The sequence below is a fragment of the Talpa europaea genome (assembly GCF_964194135.1).
Source record: "Talpa europaea genome assembly, chromosome: 9".
Classification (NCBI taxonomy): Eukaryota; Metazoa; Chordata; class Mammalia; order Eulipotyphla; family Talpidae; genus Talpa; species Talpa europaea.
Window position 1 is genome coordinate 68,272,583 of NC_140076.1, and position 21,291 is coordinate 68,293,873.

The 21,291-nt window shown below is 49.6% G+C and overlaps 1 protein-coding gene across 1 annotated transcript; it reads left to right on the forward strand.

The window, feature by feature from the left end:
• Positions 1-489: 489 nt before the first annotated feature.
• On the forward strand, positions 490-21,041 carry HRH2 (histamine receptor H2; the record flags this gene model as incomplete). Its single annotated transcript, XM_084243057.1, has 2 exons — positions 490-1,562; positions 20,849-21,041. The coding sequence occupies 2 exons, from the start codon at positions 490-492 to the stop codon at positions 21,039-21,041; spliced, it is 1,266 nt and encodes a 421-aa protein (XP_084099183.1).
• Between the last annotated feature and the right edge of the window lie 250 nt (positions 21,042-21,291).

Consider the following 21,291-nt stretch of genomic DNA (forward strand, 5'->3'; position numbering starts at 1 on the left):
AGTGCTTCTGAGAGGGAGACACAGCTGGCCTTGACCCCCCATCACGTGGATGGGAACAGCCACCAGTTATGGAGAAGGATACAGACCCATCTCCCCATGATCCCTTCAGCAAAAAACCAAAGCCACCTCTGGACACATGTCCCAGGGCCTCAGTCTCTATGCAAAACCTGGTGAATGGAGGTCTGCTCCAGACCCAGGAAGAAGCCAGCTCTGCAGGGGACAATTTGAGGACTGGCATTTGAATCAGGAACCTAGCTTCAGGGACTCATCCTCCCTCATCTTCTGTCTTATTCCCTCCCAAACATTCCTAGGAGACTGCTTTCTTTATTTCTAGAAAAACAGCACTGGGTCGGACAATGTAGCTTCCCCATTTGGATACTGCTCTGTTGGGCAGCTGGAGTCCAGTGGCTGATGTAATTGACACACTGGGGAGCTGGAAGAGACGTGGCGGGGGACTGTGGGCAGAGAAAGGAGCTGTAGGGCCCCAGAATGGCAGCCAATGTCACAGACTCCTCCTGTCTGGACTCTACTGCATTAAAAATCACCGTCAGCGTGATCCTCACGGTCCTCATCCTCATCACCATTGCTGGCAACGTGGTGGTCTGCCTGGCTGTGGGCTTGAACCGCCGGCTCCGCAGCCTGACCAACTGCTTCATTGTCTCCTTGGCCATCACCGACCTTCTCCTTGGCCTCCTGGTGCTGCCCTTCTCAGCCTTCTACCAGCTGTCTTGCAGGTGGAGCTTCGGCAAGGTCTTCTGCGATATCTATACCAGCCTGGATGTCATGCTGTGCACGGCTTCCATCCTCAACCTCTTCATGATCAGCCTCGACCGGTACTGTGCCGTCACAGACCCTCTGCGCTACCCCGTGCTGATCACCCCCCTCCGGGTCGCCATCTCCCTGGTCTTAATCTGGGTCATCTCCATCACCCTGTCCTTTCTGTCTATCCACCTGGGGTGGAACAGCAGGAACGAGACCAGCACGGTCATTCACACTGTCCCAAAGTGCAAAGTCCAGGTCAACTTGGTGTACGGCTTGGTAGATGGACTGGTCACCTTCTACCTACCCCTGCTGGTCATGTGCATCACCTACTACCGCATCTTCAAGATCGCCCGTGACCAGGCCAAAAGGATCCATCATGTCAGCTCTTGGAAGGCGGCCACCGTCAGGGAGCACAAAGCCACAGTGACACTGGCCGCAGTCATGGGGGCCTTCATTGTCTGCTGGTTCCCCTACTTCACTGTCTTTGTTTACCGTGGGCTGAGAGGGGATAATGACATCAATGAGGTCTTTGAAGACATCGTTCTGTGGCTGGGCTATGCCAACTCAGCCCTGAACCCCATTCTGTACGCTGCACTGAACAGGGACTTCCGCACAGCCTACCAGCAGCTCTTCCGCTGTAGGCCCGCTGGCCACACCGCCCATGAAATGTCTCTGAGGTCCAATAGCTCTCAACTGTCCAGGAATCAGAGCCGAGAACCCAGGCGTCAGGAGGAGAAACCCCTGAAGCTCCAGGTGTGGAGTGGGGCAGAGGTCACAGTCCCCAGGGGAACCACAGACAGGTAACAACCCTGGCCTTTGGTGTGCAGGGGGGCCCAGCAAGGGGGTTCCCACATCTGGTTACCACTAGGGCGGTGATTGTTCTGAGACACTGGTTGGGACATTCTGTGCTGGGAACACTCAATGAGACTTTTGGAAACCTCATGTCCTCCCATGGTCCCAGATCTCCCCTACCCCGCCAGGTATGACTTATCACCTCCATTTTCAAAGGTGCATGTTGGCTATCAGAAAACTTGGCCTGGGCCAAGCTATGTTGCCCTTCCAATGGGGAGTCCTAAGTTTGAGGCCCAACTCTGCCACTTAGCATCACATGTGTCACCTAAATCCTCAGATGACCATGGGCTGCTGCCACAGCTGAGAGCAACAGGAGAAGCCCAGATTGGCACATTCATAGAGCACCTACTGTGTGTCAGTGCTCACCTCCCAGGGCAGGGAAGGGGACTGCTCGGGTCAGAGAAGAAAGTATTGGCTGAGTGGAGAAGGTAGGAACTTGAAGGCCAAGCCACGGATTTGGATACTGTACAGCAGTCTTTGGGAAGATGAAAAGATTGGAAGGAAGGGAGGGCGGGTCTTGGACCAGGCAGCTCCATGATTTGGTTGCCCCCTAAGATATAGACCAGAATCTGAGACAGGATCATGAGTAAAGGGGCCTGTGTCTCATCCATGAGAGCCAGGAAGAGAGTAGAGTAAAATCTAGAAGACTATGATTTGGACACTTGCATGTCTGGGGTGACAGAGATGCAGGAGAGAGGACATGCCAGAATTTCATCCCCAAGAGCTATGCAGGTATTGGAAGAAGGTGTAAATTAAATTCACAAGTGACAAAACCAGGACAGGTATTAAGAGAAGAGGCACCAAAGGCTGAAATGGTGCTGGGGAGGCTCAGCTGAAGAAGAGGAGGGCTCTGGCCTTCATTCCAGGGAGAGGCGCAAACGAGAAGCTGCTGCATGTCACGTAGAGTGCATGTCACGTAGGCATGCTCCATAAACGTGGCTTTCCTTGTGCTCCCCATGGACCTGCCTTTGCCCCCTGGGATTCTGGTCTGCTTGACCAACCCATTCATTCATTCATTCATTTGCAACTTCCCACCACTTGCTCAGAGCTATGCTGTGCACCAGGGATGCAGAAATACCATTTTGGTGTTGATGGTGATGAACAGTCCTAGAAAGCCACCTTCAGAGCCCTGAACCCAGTTCTTCCCTCACTCACTCTGTGGCTTCAACAAGCCCCTGCCCCCCACTTCAGCCTTAGTTTCCTCACCTAGAGATCTGTCCTCTAGGACAGATCTGCCTGCAGCCTGCCCTGCTCAGCTCCCAGAGCTGCCTGAAGCTTGAGTGAATTGCTGACTGTTGCACACAACCCCACGGGATGCCCATCTACTCTCAAGCTTGGATGGGCACTGCAGACTCACAACCTCCGGTTCTGGTCACTGCAGAGCAAAGTGGGGGCAAAATTGCCTGACTAGACCCAAGGACCTTGTGGCCCTCTGGTCCTTGAAACAGCCAGGTGTGAAATGTTTCCCATAGACTAGGGTCCCTGGCCCTCCACCCCTCCACTGCTATTCTTCTTGGACCAACTTTACCACTCCCACATGAGCAGCCTCCTTAGCCTCCTTCCTGGCTTCCCAAGCCCTAGACTCTCCCTCTCAGATGTATCCTGCAAGCCACCCATAGCTCTCTCTCCAAAATGCAGATCCAGAGACCTCCCCATGTATCCCTGAAGGAGAAGATGCTCATTTGATCAAGTCTGTCTTCCTCATTCAGGAAGAGACTTGGAGTACAAAGCTAACAGTTCGCAAAGCCTTCGAAGAACAACATACAGTGTGTGGACTATATAGAAGGCAATCAACACAGTCCTGTTGAGTTTTGAGTTCACTTCCTACAGCTGTTACCTCTTTGACAATACCCCTCCTCCCTCATTATTAAGCTGCCCCTATTAATAAGTTACCCCAGGGAAACTTATTTGCTAGGCACTTAGCAACAATGAACTAACACTCACTGAGTACCACCTTAGAGCCAGTTTTACAGGTTTGCCATTGTTTCCGTGTATTGATTGTTCTGTGGGACCATCCTTCCCCACCCTCTGTGCTAAGGTACACAGAGAAAAGTAACCCCACCCCACTCTACACCACCACTCTTGCCTCCTGAAAGTTCTCACAGCCTGGTGGAGAAGCAGATTGGGCACCCAGGTGAAGGGGTACATGGTCCCTGGCAGTGAGCCAGGTGCAAGGTGCAGACCTCTGAGCTGAACCTTAAATGCAGGTGGAAAGAGCCCTTCATCTAGGATGGTACCAGCTGCCCTAGACTCATGACTTAGATTCATGCTCTGCTCAACCAAGTCTCCACTCTACATATAGGAAGTCTGAGGCTCAGAGAAGTTAAGTAAATTGGCCAAGTGACAAAGAAGTCACCCAAAACCAATAGCAGCCCCAGCCTTGATTGTCCTCAGGGTGCTGGGCACACTGCTGATTTGATGCCCACTTGCTCTGTGGCCACCCTGGGTGGAAGGCTCTGAAGATCCAAGGTCAGCTGAGTGGCGGTGCCTGCCTGGATCACTCAGCGACCTCAAGCACAAGTCCATGGCCATGTTCTGCTCTTCCCCTGAACCAGGAAGCAGTGGGAAGGGCTTTGTCAGAGGAGGTTGGGGATAAAGTTGGAGGACTTCACATGAGGGTGAAAAAGTCAGAAATGGATTTTCCCACTGAGGCTGCCAGAGCTATGGGGGTCTCTTGTGGCCCTTCCTAAGTTTGGCACCTAGCTTCCCTGATGGCCAATAGTGAGTCCTTCTTGCTCTCAGGATGGAAACAAAACCAAGATTGACCTGACCAAGAGTCCTTAACATTGCTGAGGGGAGGGGGCATTGCCCTGAACTAAGAAATCCTAAGAGACTCACCTGCCTGCCCTTGAGGGAGAGGACAGGGTGAGTCCAGCGAGACTCCAGGAGACAGTGTGGCCACACTGGCCTGTCCTCCCTTCCCTGTGGCCACCCAGCAGCCACCTTCCCCGCAGGATGCACTGTCTTCCCCTTCCTGATTCCTCCTTGCTTCCCAGGACAGACTAGCCTGCCTCTTCTGGGACCCAGCCCCCAGCCCCTTCACTTCTGTTCCGCTGGGCCTACTTAGTAACCCTCATTACTGGATATAACTGACATTCTTTGTCAGCGCTGCTGTTAACAAAAGACTATGCATTTGGTCACTGAAAACAACACAAATTTATTCCCTTATCATTCCAGAGGTCAGGAGTCGGGCTGCTTCTTTCGGGAAGTTTCCAAGGAGAATCTGTTTCCTTGCCTGTCCCAAAGTCTGAAGGCTGTCCGCATTCCTTGGCTCGTGATGTTAGCATGCAACCAAGGGATACTCAGGGACACCCCCCAAAAACACTTGCACTCTCTAAAGGAATCCATGTGCACAAAGGCAAAGCAACCTTAGTGTGAAAGTTAATAGAATTACTAGAAAAGAAAAAGAATACTCCTAAAAAGTTTCCCAATAAAACCCCCCAAATTACCCATCCCCTCATAGATAAATGCTCAGCCAAACAGGGTCAGCTTAAAGCGGAGCTGCTGAAGCCCCAAAGCTTGGCACAGGCCTAAGGCACCTCCCAGGAGGGAACTGTAGACAGGGCTCTGCAGCAGACCCAGAAAGCTGGCACCAAGGAGATGCCATATCAAGATAACAGCTGCCGTTGTCAGCCTCCCCACGTGTCTCTTCCAAATGTCTCTACTCGTCTCGCCTCCACATGTCTCCTTCCATGTCTCCTTCTCAGTAGTACCAGGGTGCAAATCAGGCAGCAAAAACAAGAGCTCACTCTTCTTGGCCTTCATCTTCTTCCTTTTAGAGCCCGCCTGCCTTCCGTGTTATCTAACTCCACCTGGCGTGCAGTTCTGCCCATCATTAAGTGGGGTGGGGAACATACCTCTCCCTTTTACGGAGATGTCTCTCTAACAATGCCCCCCATCTCTTGTCTCCACCATCATATCCCCTTCTCTGTATCTATACCAGACCTCTCTTTGCCTCACCCTTTATAAGGCTCTGTGCTGACATTTAGAGCCCATCAGGAAAGTCCAGCATGTCTCCTTATCCCAAATTCCTGAATCATTTTGCATCACTTTTGTCCCACCATCCCCTGGCCCACACCCATCCCTTTCAGCTCCCACCCAAACAAAGCACTTAGAGCTGGTTCATTCACAAGCACTCAATCTATGTGCTACATTGGTTGGGGCGTGGCAGTGAGCAAAGTAAAGAGCCTCCTCCTTGGGGGATGTTCTTCTAGGGCAGTGGTTCTCAAAGTGTAGGCCCCACCAGCAGCAGGCTTCTGGGAGCAAAGTAGCCATGCTAGGAGACACAGCCTTGTCTGTGGTAGAGCAGGGTTCTGGCCCAAACCTTTTCTGACCCTCGCAAACCTAGGCTCTTTCCATATTGAAATGAATACTGCCTGGACCGGAGTTTAAAGCCAGATTCTGTGCTAGTCCCATAGATAGTAGGTGGGAAAACTAGGCACTGGGAGGCCTACAACCTGAGAGCCACTGCAAGCTAGGAAAGGGCTGGGAATAGAAGAACCCTGTGCATCTGGACCCACCCTGGGCTCTTGGGCCCCTTCCTCACACTCTCACTTACTCTGGGGAGCTCCCAAGGCGGGAAATAATATTCCTAAGAACCAACTATCTTACTTCCTCATTCCTGTAGAGCCCCTGCACCCAGCATTGGAGGTTGGAGTCAGAGTTCCAGAAAGACCTCTGGAGAAGAGTTTTTAAAGGAGGCAGGCAGGGTGCGGCAAGGTTCCCCCTACGCCTCTGACCAGCTATCTCCCCAAGGGGCCTCTGGCAGCATTCTGCCTATCTTTGCTCTCCTACCTCTGCAGCCAGAGAGAGCATTTCCAAATTAAACGGGATGATGGCTGCCCTTCTGAGTGCCCTTATAATAAAATACTAAGTTCTGAACCGCCCAGCTCCTACCTCTGCCCTAACCCCCTCTAACCCCTCCCCAGGTCAAGAATCACACCACCCCCATGGACCACCAGACAAGACTATACCTTCTTATCCCAACCTGCTTGCTTAGTGTGTGTGAGCTCCCAAGCAACCCGGGGGTATGTTGCTCACTGCTCTCTCCTTAACGCCTAGCACTGCGCCTGGCACAGGCCAGGCCCTGTAAGATTTGCTGAGTAAACAAATGATTGAATGAATGCATGAATGGGTAAATGTTTCATTCTAGGTCCCTAGATGTGAATAGTAGCACCCCACTTTTGAGATCTGGAAACCAAGTATCAACGAGGGAAGTTCCTGAACAGAGGGAACCCAGAAAATCCAGGTCCCCTCTTCTAGTGGATCATTCAGTGACGCTCCCTCCACTGAGTGGGTCAGGGGCAGACCTCGCCATAGAATCCAGCTCTGAGTCACAGTCTTGGGCTGGGAAAAAAGCCCAGAGCAGGAAAGCAGACCCTGCCCTGGCTATCGCTGCTGCAGAACTGCGTGTCAGCTTGCCCAAGAGGACATTTTTGGAACTTGTGCCAAATAATGCAGAAAGTGAGCTTCCGGGTGGAGGTGGGAATCCAGAGTTCCCAACAACCTGGACTTAGCCCATCGTATCTCCACGGTGTCCTGGTTTGGCCAGAAGTCGGGGCCTTTGAGGGGAGGGCTGACTTTATCTTTTGGTCCAAGTCCTGTAAGAAGGAGGAGCCGCCAACCAACCTGCATCCTTCTCAGGAAGGAACTGCTGGTCAGAAAGTTTTGATAACTTACCCCTTAAGGAGCCCAAAATTGTTTCTTATATGGGAACCTGAAAGAGCCTGCCTTTGCCATGCTGACTGCAGCATCTTGTAACGGCCTCGTGAATACTCTTTCAGAGGTGCCCAGGACTGTCCCCTGGGTGGTGGGACCCTGCTGGCCGCCCTGTCACCTCTGCCCTCTCTGCCTGGCAGTCACATCCCAAGGCTGTTGGGGTGTTCTTCAGCCCCAGTGTGGATATTCAGTACCTCCTACTGCTAATGGGTTGGGGGTGCTGGGCAGTCTTTGGGCAGTAGAAACTGCAGTTTCCTGACCCATGAACTTTAGGACATTACCACGCTTGCCTTGCAGAGTGGCAAGAATAAAATGGAGTAAGGACTAAGGGCATTCAGTATAATTCCTGGCATGTGGCAGGTCCTTTAACATGAATTTTTATTTGTCACCATCCGTATCTCTCTCTGTCCTTTCATTATGGCTTTTCTTTCATTTTCCACCTTTCTTTGAGACCATGTGATTTAATTCACCCCATTCACTATTCACAATTCACTATTTTTTTTTATCACCAACATCAGTTTTAGAGCATTTTCAACACTCCCAATGCAAACCCTGTATCCTTTTGACACCACCTCCCAACCCTGCATTTCCCAGGCCACAAGGAACTCAAAGCTACTTTCTGTCCCCATAGATGTGCCAGCTCGGGTTGCTCAGACAGTATGCGCTGCCTCGTCGCTGCCCTCCCACCTCACATCACGCTGCCACCTTCTTTCTTTCCTGCCTTTCTTCCCTTCTGTCTTGTGTTTTCTCCCTCTCCCCTCCTTCCTTCCCCTTCCTGCCATCCCTGCTCCCATTTCTCCATCACCTAGGGCTTGGGTTTTATGGCAACTCTTGCTTCTTTGTTGGCCCCCCCAGGGAGAACACCAGGGACACGTGCATCCCTGCCGCCTGCCCAGGTGGGTTCAGAACACCCCCTTTCTGGCCTGCACCCCCATTTCTGCACAACTGCAGGGCAGACCTGATGGCTACAACAAGAAGCTAATTCTTTTCATCTTCTGTCTCTTCAGAGAGTTTGGGGAGTGAGACCCTTCCACCCCTGGAGAGGAAGTCAGGGGAAGGAGAACAGAGGGAAAGGAGGTGGGAAGCCTTTTACAACCTCAAAAGTCAAGGAGGATAAATGTGACCCCCCAGGAGTCACTTGAAAGGTAGAGAACTCCTCCTTTCCCCCCTGGTGATAGTGTCTTTAAAGCCAGCTAGAGCCCCACCACCACCACCACCACCCGCCCTTTCCCTCTGGCTTCTTTCGACCCCTGCCCATGCTTTTTCCCACCTTCATATCTGGCTCCTCTGGCAAAGATCTAAGGGACATGCTTGGGGGGCTGCCTTCCCAGCATCTGTGATGAGAATGGAAGGGTAACTTTGCCTTTGGGGCCAGTACTAGGACCTTTTTATCCAAAGAAAAAAGGGGTGCACACTAGAAGAACTAGAAGACACCTTCCAGGGGTCCGGTCCCAGGGCACATGGGACCGTGTGCAAGCAGAAGAGGTGTGCACTTCAGCCCCGATGCCCTGTTTGGGGGACAAACTTATGGAGACCCGGCACACCCCAGACCCCATGGGAGGCGGCATGGCATCGGGGAAGGGGGGTTGGCAAATCTTTCCTGCAAAGGACCAAAGGGTAAAAGTTTGCTGCCCATGTGCTCTCTGATGAAAATACTCAACCGAGCCCTTACAGCATGAAAGTGACCTTGGACAATTCTGAGATGACTCAGGGTGGCCAGCCCTTAAAACTGTATTTATTTAAAGTTTATTTAGAGCTTATTTATTTATATAATGCTTTCAGTGTCCCTAAAATCTTTATTTATGGAGACTGAAATTTGATATGGTCTCCAGTCACGAATGTTATTCTGTTCTTTTTTGCTTTTTCAACCATTTCAGTAAAAACAGGTGGTGGGGTGGATATGACTGCAGGTTCTCATTTGCCAACCTCTGGGGTAGGGGAAAGAAATGGGCGCCAATTCCAGCCCTAGTACTGCTGGCTGTGTGACTTTGGGCAGGTGGCTCACCCTCTCTGAGTCTCAACTAGCTTCTATGTGAAATGGGGGTAAATATGCTTCCCTATGAGGTTGTGATAAGGGTTAGCACCAATTTATGCAAAATGCCTGGCTCAAAGTAGATGCTTCGTGAGTGGTAGGTTTTCCTTTCTTTTTTAATCCCATGGTCCCTCTGCAAACGAGCAGCTGAGATATTTAGGGCAGATTTTGCAGGCCCATCTCTCAGCTGTGCCACTGAATAGCCCAAGTCAGACCCTGACCCTGAGCCTGGTGTCCCTCCTCTGAAAACGGGGGGCTTGGAGCAGTCTCAAGGGACCATTCCAAGACTAATTATATATAAATATCTAACAAGGGAGAGAAATTATGCCAAACCTCCAACTGTGTTTGTGTCAAGAATCTTCTGGCGAGGGCGGTGGAGAACATGTTTTTCATACTAATGAATCTCTTTGAGTCTGTGGAGGCAAATTCAGTAAAATGTGTCCTTGTCACGACCTGAGAAGTGAGTGCAGGGACCAGGGGCAGATGGGGGCACAGATGGACTACCCAGAGAGTTGGGCCTGGCAGACATGACCTGTGTTTCTCACTGCCTCTGCCACTGACTGGCTGTGTGGCCTTAAGAAAATCATGTCCCTCTCTGAGCTCCAATTTCCTCATCTGTCAAAGAGAGTTAAGACTTGTGGTTGCTGTCACTGCCCCTGGAGAATGACAAGGCTCTGCTTCGGGGTGACACTGGTACTGATGAAGCCCACAGAAGCTGTTTATGGCAGTGTCGGGGGACAGGTGTGCCTGTACCCACTGGGCATGTAGGATGTCCACAGCCTCTGAGGCTGTCCCCGGGCATGAGGACCATCTCCCCAGCCCAGAGGTGGGAAGAAGGAAGCGGTGGGGGGATTTGTCCCAACTGCCAACGAGAAGCAGATGACTCTGTGAAGCAATGGAGGGCCTGCTTCTCCATACTCAGTGGTGCAGAAGGTTCCAGCAGAGAGGGAGGGCACCAGAGGCCCGTGGAGAAGCTCATGCCCTTTCCCTCCCAGGGCTGAGCACGTGCCATCGTCCAGGTCACCCCAGGCAGACATTCGGGATGGGCGGCAGGGCAGTCCCAGAGGATTCCATGCTTCCCCTTTCCCCACTGACTAGGGAGACCCAGGATATTTAAAAATACTTCATTATTGTTGAAATGCAACATTAAAATTGAAAGTCAAAGGAAGCCCCACTCCCGTTGCTGCCTTACGCTATCCCTGCAGTCAGCTCTGTCCAGCCTTCCTGTCTTTGGTGAGCGGGTGCGGTCTTAACACCACAGCAACAAGGAGTCTTAACACCATGGTAACTCTTGCACCCTTGAGTTCAGTAGTGTGATTTCCTGGGCGCAAACTCTTCCTGGTTCATTCATTCACTCAGCTGTCCCTGTGCCCCTTCCCAGAAGATGAGGGGTGGAGGTACGAGGGAGGATACACAGGTGATGTGTGTGGAAAGGGGGATGCCTGGTTGCTATGGGGACCAGTCTGAGAAATCATGGAAAGGCGAGACCCCTGAAAGGAAAGTAGGAATTTTCTAAGCTGAGAGCAGAGGGCCAGGAGAGCCATTGTAGCCAAGGGACTGCGTATGCGGAGCTGGGATGTTTGGAAGCATCTGGGGGGGCGGTGGCCATCTAGTGCCTGGTCCCTTGAGCGGCTCTGCAGCTCTTTGCCCTGGGGTTTGCGGCTTGGGCAGGGTGAGGGAGGGGCAGGGGCACTTGGGCAATCATTTTCTTCTCTAGAACTCTTGATGCCTATCTGAGAAGTGGGGTAGATCATGACAGCACCTCCCTCCCCAGACTGGGGACAGGATCAAGGGCATCAAATTGTGTGTCTGGACAGAAGCTTCGAGCACAGCACCCACATGTAAAAGTCTTTGTTTTTTCTACTCAGGGAGCCTGTAGGCCACCATTTTACACAAGGTGGGAAAACATGCATTTTCCAGCCCAGGGGTGCTCAGTCGCTCTAGTCTAGTCTGGAATCGGTGACTCCAGAAGTTGAACGCAGTCAATATAAGATTCTCTTACTCACCAACACCCTCTTTCCCTCCAGGGTAAACTAGGTTCCTGTAGGCTGTCTGGCCCTTGGGCATGCCCTGGATCTCTATTGTAGTTCTAAGCAGCACCGCCCACCTCTGAGGCTTGCCGTCTGTCCCATGTCACTCAGGCCTTCAGACTTCTCCATCTGCAGCTCCTGAGCCACACCTGGGCCCTGGAGACACAGCTGGCCTTCTCCTGGGCCCTCCTGACACTGCCCAGGGCCAGCCACATCCTCTCACAGGCTGTGGCCTCTGCTTCAGACTCCTGGCATTCCTAGGACTCCCCAGGAGGCAGGCCCCAAGGCCCAGCTACATGCTAGGGATCACTATTGGTCCAGGGAGCTTTTAGGAACCTCCTGTATAGCCCATGGGAGCAGAGAAATTGGCGTACAGGGGCTGCATGAAGCCTCCTCACTTCTATTTCTGTCTTCCTGCAGGACATCTTCCTTGGCCTGGCTTCCAGCCCCTATACTTTCAGAATCCCACATTCATCCTCCAGTGACCCCCACCTCACCTCCAATCAGTGTTTTGACTCCAAGGGAGGGAGTAGGAGCAGAGCCTACTTTATCCCTAATTCTCAGGCTCCTGCCCCCACCCCAGGTGGTTCCTCCTCTTCTTTGGATGGTCGGAAACTACCCTCATGGGGATCTTGAAAATCAGGTCCTTTCCCTCTCTCACCACTGTTCTGTTTGGGGCTTAAGAAATCATCTCTGCCCTTATCTCAGCAGCTGCCTGAGTGGTGGGGGGGGGGGGGCAGTGCTAGCGATGGGAACAAACAAGGGTAAGAATCCATAACAACTCCTCAATATCTCAAAATAGTATCCTCTCCTGCCCTGCCTGAAAGGTACCACATAAGACACATTGGCCCACATTCAACAATCAACTTCCTGGAGCCACTAACAGCCGCCACTGCTCTGGGAACAGGGGAGCCTGGTGAATTCAGATTGCCCAGGTGCTGCCTGACCTTGGAGATGTTACCTAACCTCCTCATGTCTCAGTCTCTTCATCTGTAGAATGGGAAGATTATTAGCACCCACTTCAAGTGATTGTTGTGAGAATGTGAGGAGAAGGCCTTCCTGATGGCGCAAGGGGTTAGGGCGCAACCTATGAAGCAATCCACAGCCACTGCAGCACGAGTTCAATCCCCGGCTGGCCAGGGAGGTGACCCACATGGCGCAGCAGACCTCTCCTGGCTCGCCCACTGCTCCCCTCAGCAGTGTATTTCAATCTGCCTGTTCTGCTCCCCATTCTGTCTCTGGTGGATCCTCCCACCCCCCCCCCCCATGCCTCTGGCCTGTACCCCAGTTCTTGTATATATGGATAAATAAATAAATCTTTTTAAAAAATAAAAAAGAATGTGAGGAGAAAATCTACAGGCTGGAGAACGGCATCTGGCACATGGGGAGCTCCCCATGAATGTAGGCCCGTGGCAGTGTGCTGTGGGGGAGGCCTGATCATCAGGAGCTTTGCGATTGGCTGAAATGTTGCCTTATTTTGGGTTTTGCTGTGGTCTCCACATTTGTGGGGTTTTTTGCTTTTTGTTTATGTTTCTTGTTATTGTAAGTAACCCTAAGATGAACATCTTCATGCAAAGAACATTTTGTTTCTTTCCAGTTGTTTCCCTAGAAACTGCATTTCTGGAATCAGACTTACTGGTCAAAGGAGAGGGATATTTTAGGCCTTTTGTGACAATTGGCCTAATTGTTTCCTAGACAGGCTGTGCTGGCTTCCCTGGTGCAGCCACACCTGCAGGTGCCATTTCCCCGAACCCATGTAGAAGAGTCCTGCAGGTGTGTGAGAAGAGGACTAGGGCAGAGGGTGTTAACAATGAGGAAACATCGGCATGTATTGGGTGCTGAGGATCTGGGAAAAGGGGAAAAGGCCCATTGAGGGGGCCAAGGAGGCACCATCAGAGAGGTTGACTCTGTCCTAGATCCAGGCCATGAGCCATTCAGTCCCACAGAAAGAGACAGGCATGGTCATGCACAGAGCAGGGCCCAGGATGCAGCACCCAACAGGCCTGGATGACCTGGGACAGCCGGAGCCTTGGAGCATGAGGCAATGCTCAGCATCCAAGAGTGTTCCTTCCAGTATTGGAAGGGAGAGGGGGCAGCAAGGTGTCTCCAGCTTAGAAGTTGGGTCCTTTTGGCCTTGCTCAAGGCTCTACCATTTATTTTCTGTGAACCCCTGGGCCAGTGACTGGAGCTCCTTGGGCCCAAACTCCCTCATCTTAGTGCTAAGAATACAATGAACACCTCCTGTATCACATGGAGGTTGTAGAAGCTCAGTGTTAAGTGCCCCCGTCACGGGCACTCACTTCATTGTCGTATTCTGCAATCCCAGTTGAGCAGCAGGATGGGGATGATATGGAGACAGGGGAGGGTGCTCCCCACACCTTCTGTGCTCCTTTAAGCAACAAGCCCAACATACTGTAACATGTCCAGCAGCCCTTGCTGGCTGTATGACCTTGAACAAGTTTCCTGACCTCTCTGTGGGTGGGTATGAATGAGCTGACTCCCAGGCCTGGCGTGCAGGAGGAGCTCTGTGCAGTGCTGTCATCTGGCCACTGTCAGGCTTCAGAGCACAGGTTTTGGACCTAGCAGACGTGGCATGGAGCCCTGTTGTTCCACCCGCCACTTGTAGGAACTTGACCAGATCACTTACCACGGGGGCCAGTCCCCACATTTGTAAAGATGCGAGTGGTGAGCCCCACCTGGCAAAGCCAAGCACATAGTATGGACTCACTGTTGGCCCACAGTAGGACTAAGGCAATAAAAAAAGACACCCATGAAAACTGCTCAGACCTGCCCTACAGCCCCGGCTCTCATGAGGGTGGGTACTTGGTCCTCCATAGAAGGGCATACTTCTTCCAAGGCCCCTTCCCAGGTTCTCACTGCCATGGCAGGGACAATCTCACTCACACATGTGGCTGTAAGATCTGGGAGAAGAGTCCATCCTGACCACAAGCTGAGACCAGATCGTTCTTTGGTCAATTCCTGATACTCTGCTGCTGAGCCCTGGCAGCCCTCCTGTGCCTGCGAGGGTGCGTGCACTCCTCCCTCAGGACTGCCTAGTTCTGGCTACCAAATCCCTTCCTGCTCTCTTCTCCCACTGCATCCCAGGCTTCTTCAACTCCATCTGAACTTGACCACTCCCTGTTCTCAGAGCACAGCAGCCTTCCCCTCAGCCCCATCGTGATATTCAATTCCTACTCCTTGCCTCAGGCCCAACTCCAAGGCCTCCTGCTCCATGGAGCCTTCCCTGATTGGCAAGATCAGAATTGGCTTCTCTGCTACATAGTCTAGCCCTTGCACACATTCTCAACTCAGATGTGTGCCCCACAATGCACACTCAGCACTGTACTCATATGTCCACCACACCCCTGAGTTACTTGAGGTCGGTGACCCTGCCCTGACTGTCCCTATATCTGTCATTTTCACTCTGGGTCTCCTTCCTGCCCCAGGAAGGGGCATGCCACAGTGAGAAGGGAGTGCACTCAGGAGTCAACCCTGTGGGTTCAAATTTAAGCTTTGCTACTCAGTGACCTCAGGGTATAACTAACCCAGCCAGAGCCTTGGTTTCCTGGTCAGTGAAATGGGGATACTTGTCCTTGTCTTTTAGTGCCATTGGGAGAGCTAACTAGAATAAGGATGCAAAAAACCCCCCTTGGGACCCAACGTGTGAGAGCTCAGTTAATGCCAGTCATTTATTCATTCGCCTGCACAATTCACAGATGCCCACAATGTGCCAGGCTGCATGGAACTGCTGAGTCACACCAACCCCTCCCTAAATTGTGCTTCCAGTCTGTTCCAGGCTTCAACCTGGCAGTATCAGGGATGTGTGGCCTGGGAGGCCCCTAATCAAAATCTCTTTAATGAGCCTAAAGCTCCTTGACCCTCACCATCTATTTTCCCTTGTTGTGGAGAAAAAATTAAAAAGAGATTAACAGTATATGACTGTTACCTATTGATCTCAACGAAGCCCCAGCAAGCCCTGGAATGCCTTTTTTTGGATAAATTTCACCTTATTTAGCATGCAATGACAGGATGTGTTTGTAGGATTCCTGCCCATCTCGCTCCCATTGACTTGCTCTTGCCCTTGCTACTAATGACAAGAGCTGCACCTCACGGTTTGAACCCCAACCAGAGACTTGGAAACAGGGTAAAAGATAAAAAACCCATGGCTGCCTTTCGTCTGGGAGATATATAAGTAGGCTGATGCTTAGCAGAAGTGAGTGTCTCAGCAGAGGAGCAGCAGGAGCCGGGAGAAAGTCAGTAATCCTCAGAGCCAGCTTCCCAGAATAGGTAATACTTGAACAGAATCTTGAAGCAGAAATAGAAGCTGAACAGCAAAAAATAAAGGAATTTCAAGCCATGTGAACAACAAAGGCACAGATCAAAGAAAGTGAAGTAACTAATGTGGCATGTTCATGAAGTGGTTCTGTGTGATAATGTGTACTAGAAGGAGCAGGGGCTCTGAAAAGGGAACTGGAATTCAAATCCTTATGACAGTCTTGTGAGGTTGCTATTATATTAACTGATTTCACAGATGAGAAAACAGAGGTTGCAAGGGGTCCTCGGCAAGAAGCCGCAGACAGAACAGCACTGAAGCAGGGTCCTGACCCCTGGTGGCTGAACATATTATAACACTCACGATGTGAAAAGGTGAGATTCAGATTCTAACGTTTATTTAGGGATATTATTAATTAGGACACGGTTAACTGCCAGTAGCAGTTAGGAGAGGCTTAGATTGGCAGAGGCAGGGAATTGGTGCATAGGATGGAAGCGACCAAGAGGCAATTCAAGCATGACTGGATCCAAATGCACAAATGTCATCTGAAATTTGTTTTTCTCCAGCTTTCAACTCAATTTCACACTGTGTTGATTCCCAATTGCAGCTAGAGTCTCCCCTTGGTGCCACTGGCAGCTCCAAGCTTATATCTTACCATCTTAGTAGCCCCAATGGAAAAGAGTTCCCTTTCCTACTAATCCAACAAAAAGTTTCACACTTGAGTTTCATTGGCTGGATTGGGCCATGTGTCTATCCCTGAGCCAACTGTCATGAACCAGACCTGGAGCAGGGCAAAGAATTAGAGGTCAGCTCTCCCCAGCCCCGCCTTCCCTCCCACCACCCCGCGCTTGAACACAGTATGGAGATGGTTGCATCCCAAAGGAGATTCAAAGTGCTGTTGCCAAGAGAAGGGGGATTGATGATGGGATGGTGAACATGACAAGTATCACGATATTTGTACTCTCCTAGAATCCATCAATATCCCCTAGTTTCAGTGCCAGGGCTCAGGCCAAAGATGGGCCCAGGGGCCCCAAGGGGGGTCTGTAAATATTAAACCTACTAGTATCTCTAGATATGTGTAGTGCAATGCAGTCTGCACTGAATGGGAACCAGCTGAACGTCCCATTACAACTTACAGTTGTCATGAACAGCAATTGCTAAGTAAATGAGTCTTTGGGCCACTAGGTTTTATTAAGTTAAATGTGCCTGTTAAATTGTTTTATAGAAGGTAGAAATTCCATATGTCAAGGGGGAAAAAGAATGAGGAAAAGGTCAATCTAATACAAAAGAAGAAAGAGTGGGGCAGCTATAAAACAGAAAATCACATTGAAGAAATTAGTCACAGTATGTCAGTAATTACAGGACATGGAAATGGAATAAATGGGTAATTTTTAAAAAGATAGATTTTATTTTTTAAATCCAAACAAATATTTTCTTACAAATGATAGACTTAAGGAAAAAATGTTGAAAGTATGAGGAAGGAAAAATAAGACATACTGGGCAAATGCTAACTGAAAGATTTGGGTAGCTATGTTAACAGCAGATAAAATGAAATTTAAGTAATATGTTTTACTAAAGATAAAGATAGCTATGTTTTAAAAAAAAGATTTGATTCACAACAAAGATTATGATTTTAAATTTGTATGTACCAGATAACCTAACTTCTAAAACATGTAAAGTAAAATTTACAAAACTACCAAGAGAAATTAATAATTAATATCCTAAATAAGCAGCATTAAAAATGAGGAGGCCTGCAAACCTGGCACCAAGGGTATGACCCCACAGTCTGTGGTCATGTCCACCAGCCCCCTGCCTGCTGCCACCCTGGGCCCAGGGAAAGGTGCTGCTGTCCAGACACTGTGCACTTGGGCATAAATTCAGATAATGACAGAAAATGTTACTGGATCACTGGGAGTCAGCAGCTTTGCACAGGGACAAGTTGTTTACTGTAATCTGCTTTTGCTCTACACTGCCTTTGCTGGTGCTATTTTTATACACTGAAACAATAGTCTTGCAGGAAAATAAACAGTTTAAAATAAAACATTCAACTTCATTTGAAAGAATTAAAATGAAGAGGGTATTACTATAGATGTCATAGATATTAAGAAAACTAATAAGATTATAATTAATTTTATGCCTAAAACATGGGAAAGCACAGATGCAGTGAACAAATTCCTAGTAAAACAGAACTTGCCAAAACTGACTTGGGAAGAAATAGAAAACCCAAATGCTCATATAATCACTAAAAATAAGTGCAACCAATGAAATACTAATAGGAATTGGGTTTGCAAAGGAATTCTACCTAACACTCAAGAGAAAGATCTTTCCAGGCCAGTCTCTCAGAGGAGAGACCAAGCAAATGAGCTCACTGCAGAGTAGATTCAAAAACAAGTAGGAGAAGGAAAATGTTAATAACAGGAAACAACTCAGATGTCCATCCACAGGTGAAGAGATAAGTGAATTAGTGTATTCACATAATGGAACACTTTGCAGTGGTGAAAATGAACTGCAGGCACATGCATCAGCACAGTTTGATCTCAAACTGTTAGACACCAATAAAAAAAAAAGCTCTGAAGAAACAAAACCTGGTTCCATTTATATAAAAATGAAATGCTGGCAGAATACCATGACATATTCTTTAGGGAGACATAAGTTTTTGCTAAATCAAGTCAGGTATTAGTAAGGTTCTAGTTCTTTAACCAAGAGGGGGTTACACTATCCATTTTAAAATTCTTTAATATTCTTTAAATCATGTGTATGTGTTTTCTACAAAGTCTCTTTGGATGTATGATGTATCTCAATGAAAAATGTCTAATCACAGAATCGACGTGTAACAAAAAAATATATCTGAGTAGAGGTAGTTACTTGAGATGATTTTCTTTATTTTGTTGATCTCTGTTGAATGTTTTACTACAAACACAGTATTTCCATAATATTTTGAGTGATTTTTAAACCCTTTAGCCTAGAGATAAAACTTCTCTCCAATAATTTCACTGAAAGTCACTTTATCAGAGCCATCACTGTCTGGATTGTTAATCCAAGGGTAGATACCTACCTGCCTGTTTGGTCAAATATGTACACTGCTGGCAAGAAGGACCGAGGCCTCTAAAGTTACAAGGGTATGACCTTCAGGTCTAGGGAAGGGTGAGTGTTCTCCAGAAGGAAGTCAAAACCACAGGGAGACCTCAGGGCAGCACAGGGCTGCCAGCATTGGCTAAGCTGGGACCTACCAAGCATGGAAATAAGCTTGGGGTTGACTGTGGCTGTTGACTACAGGACCTTGTTCACAAAGTCCTGCAAAGTCAGGCACCCAAATTCACAGCTGAAAGTGGAAAGGAGAAGCATCATACTCCTCCCTCTCCCTGCGTGTAAGGTAGAAGCAACACTGAGTTTGATTCCCATGGTGTCCAAGTGATTTGAACACATGATAACTAGACATTATGGGACATCCAGAGGAACTGTGATGAGACCCAGGGCCAAGTGCCAGGTGGCACCCATGTTGAAATTGAACAAGGACAGCTATCAATCCAGATGGATTTGTAGCAAGAAACTAGCATCTGTGGCCATAGACAGAGCTGATGTCAGATCCTGTCCTACTCTGGTGCTACAGAGACCCCAGCAGTCTCTAGGGACACCAGGCTTCCCCTGTGTTTGAACCAAGTGTGAGCTGGGAGGGACCAGGCACTCCCCAAAACACAGTCACTTGCAAATACACCTCCGTATCCAACCCAGGGCCCTCTTCCACCTGCATTATGTGTGCTTAAATCTCTACATCAACCTGCTGTTTATATCATCACCAAACATGAGAATGCAGTATCACTTGTGGAAAAGGGAAAGTACTCTTGAACATAGATTTAATCACATGAAACCATGTCATCCAAGTTTGCCCAGATACAACTCTCCTTCAAAGTTGGAGCCTGACCCTGCCTTCTCTTTAAAAGACACAGCTACAGATATTGGATGCTTTTTAAAAGCATAGGAGCACCAGACTGAGCATCCTTTCACCGAATGAGGCTTGAAATAAAAAAGTTGAAGGAACTCTTTATCATTGAACATTACTAAGCAAAAAGCAAGTCTGCCAGTCATCCCTCGGGGGCAGTGGTGCAAAATGGTATGCCCCAGAGTGAGGCACAGCCTCTTCCTTCTGAAAACGGGTGTCAAATATTTTGTTAAAAACTTTCCTGCCCAGGGCCTCCCCGGTGGTGCAGCGGTTGAGCGCTGGGTTGTGAAGCTGCCCGCAGCCTCTGCGGCGCCTGTTCGATCCCCAGCTGCTCCCCGGCCACTGGAGGAGGGTCCCACATGGCGCGCAGACCTCTCCTGCCGCCCGCTGCTCCCCTCAGCAGTGAACTTCGGTCCTTCTGCCTGCTCTGCTCCCCGCTCTGGCTCTGGTGAATTCTCTCACCCTCCCGCGCTTCTGACTGTACCCAGTGCATGTATAAACAAAACAAACAAACAAACAAATAAATAAATAAATAAATAAAAACATGCCTCTATAAATAAAAAAAAAAAAACTTTCCTGCCCAGTTTTTAGCTAGCTGAGCTTTAGTGACCAAGCCTTCAATCAGATTGACTTGACATTAAATGAGGCATTAAATGAGAACCTACTAAGTGTCAGCCACAATTGCAAGGCTTTGAAGGGGGTGGAGTGAAACACCTTGCCTTCAGGAAAGAGGTGTGTTCACAGCTGATTGTAATGCAAGGCTGACTAAATCTTTGTGTCTTTGTTTCCCAGCCTTCCCACAGCCCTGCAAGGCATGCTTTAGATGCTTGGGAATTGTTTCATTAAGATTCAGAAATCTCACACATTCGTTAAGTTCCTACTATGAGCCAGGCAACATATGGGATAATTTTAGACTATTTTATTACACTCAATCCTTTCAAGAATTAGAAAGGTGGTTATTTTTATATCTATTTGAGGTTCAGAGAGGTTAAGTCATTTGACCAAAGGCACACAATAGGTTAGAAGCTTACTTGGGAATTGGAGGGCATCTCCCAAATGTTTCCCCTTGTGGGTTGAGGGAAGAAGCCGCTGTTGCACATGGGAGGCTCCCCTGCCCCATCCCGCCCCATCTTTCTCAGTTCTGGCTGGCTTAGATGAAGCAAAGACCAGAGGTAGTCCCTGGCCCCCAAGGCCTTCCCTAGAGGTCACCTCAGCCCTGACCTGTGCTTGTGTCTCCTCAGGAAGCCAGCATTGTCTTGCACCGTGTGCTCCAGCAACCTTCTGAGCTGCTACAAGAGCCTGTGGGGGCTTAGGTTCCACCACAGAAACATGGGAGCCCCCTCAGAGGAGCAGCCAGGGGAGCCAGCGTGGGAGGAAGCGCTGAGGACACCACCCCAGGAAGTGGTGAGGACACTGCCCTCCGAGGCTGTCTAGACCCAGCCCGAGGACACTGAAGATATGCTCCCAGGCATCAAGATTTGACTCCTGGAGCCACTAAGGAGGCAGCAGTCCCCAGAGTGACAGAGGATGCACCCTAGCCTGAGTCCAGGGTCCTCCAGAGCACAAAGCAGGTGTGGGATTCTCGGGTCTAGAGGATCATGGTGAAACACCCTGTTCTAGCTTAACGTTCCTAGACAGATGCTCAGGACTCCCCAGAGCCTGGGTCTACCGAATTCCATGGTTC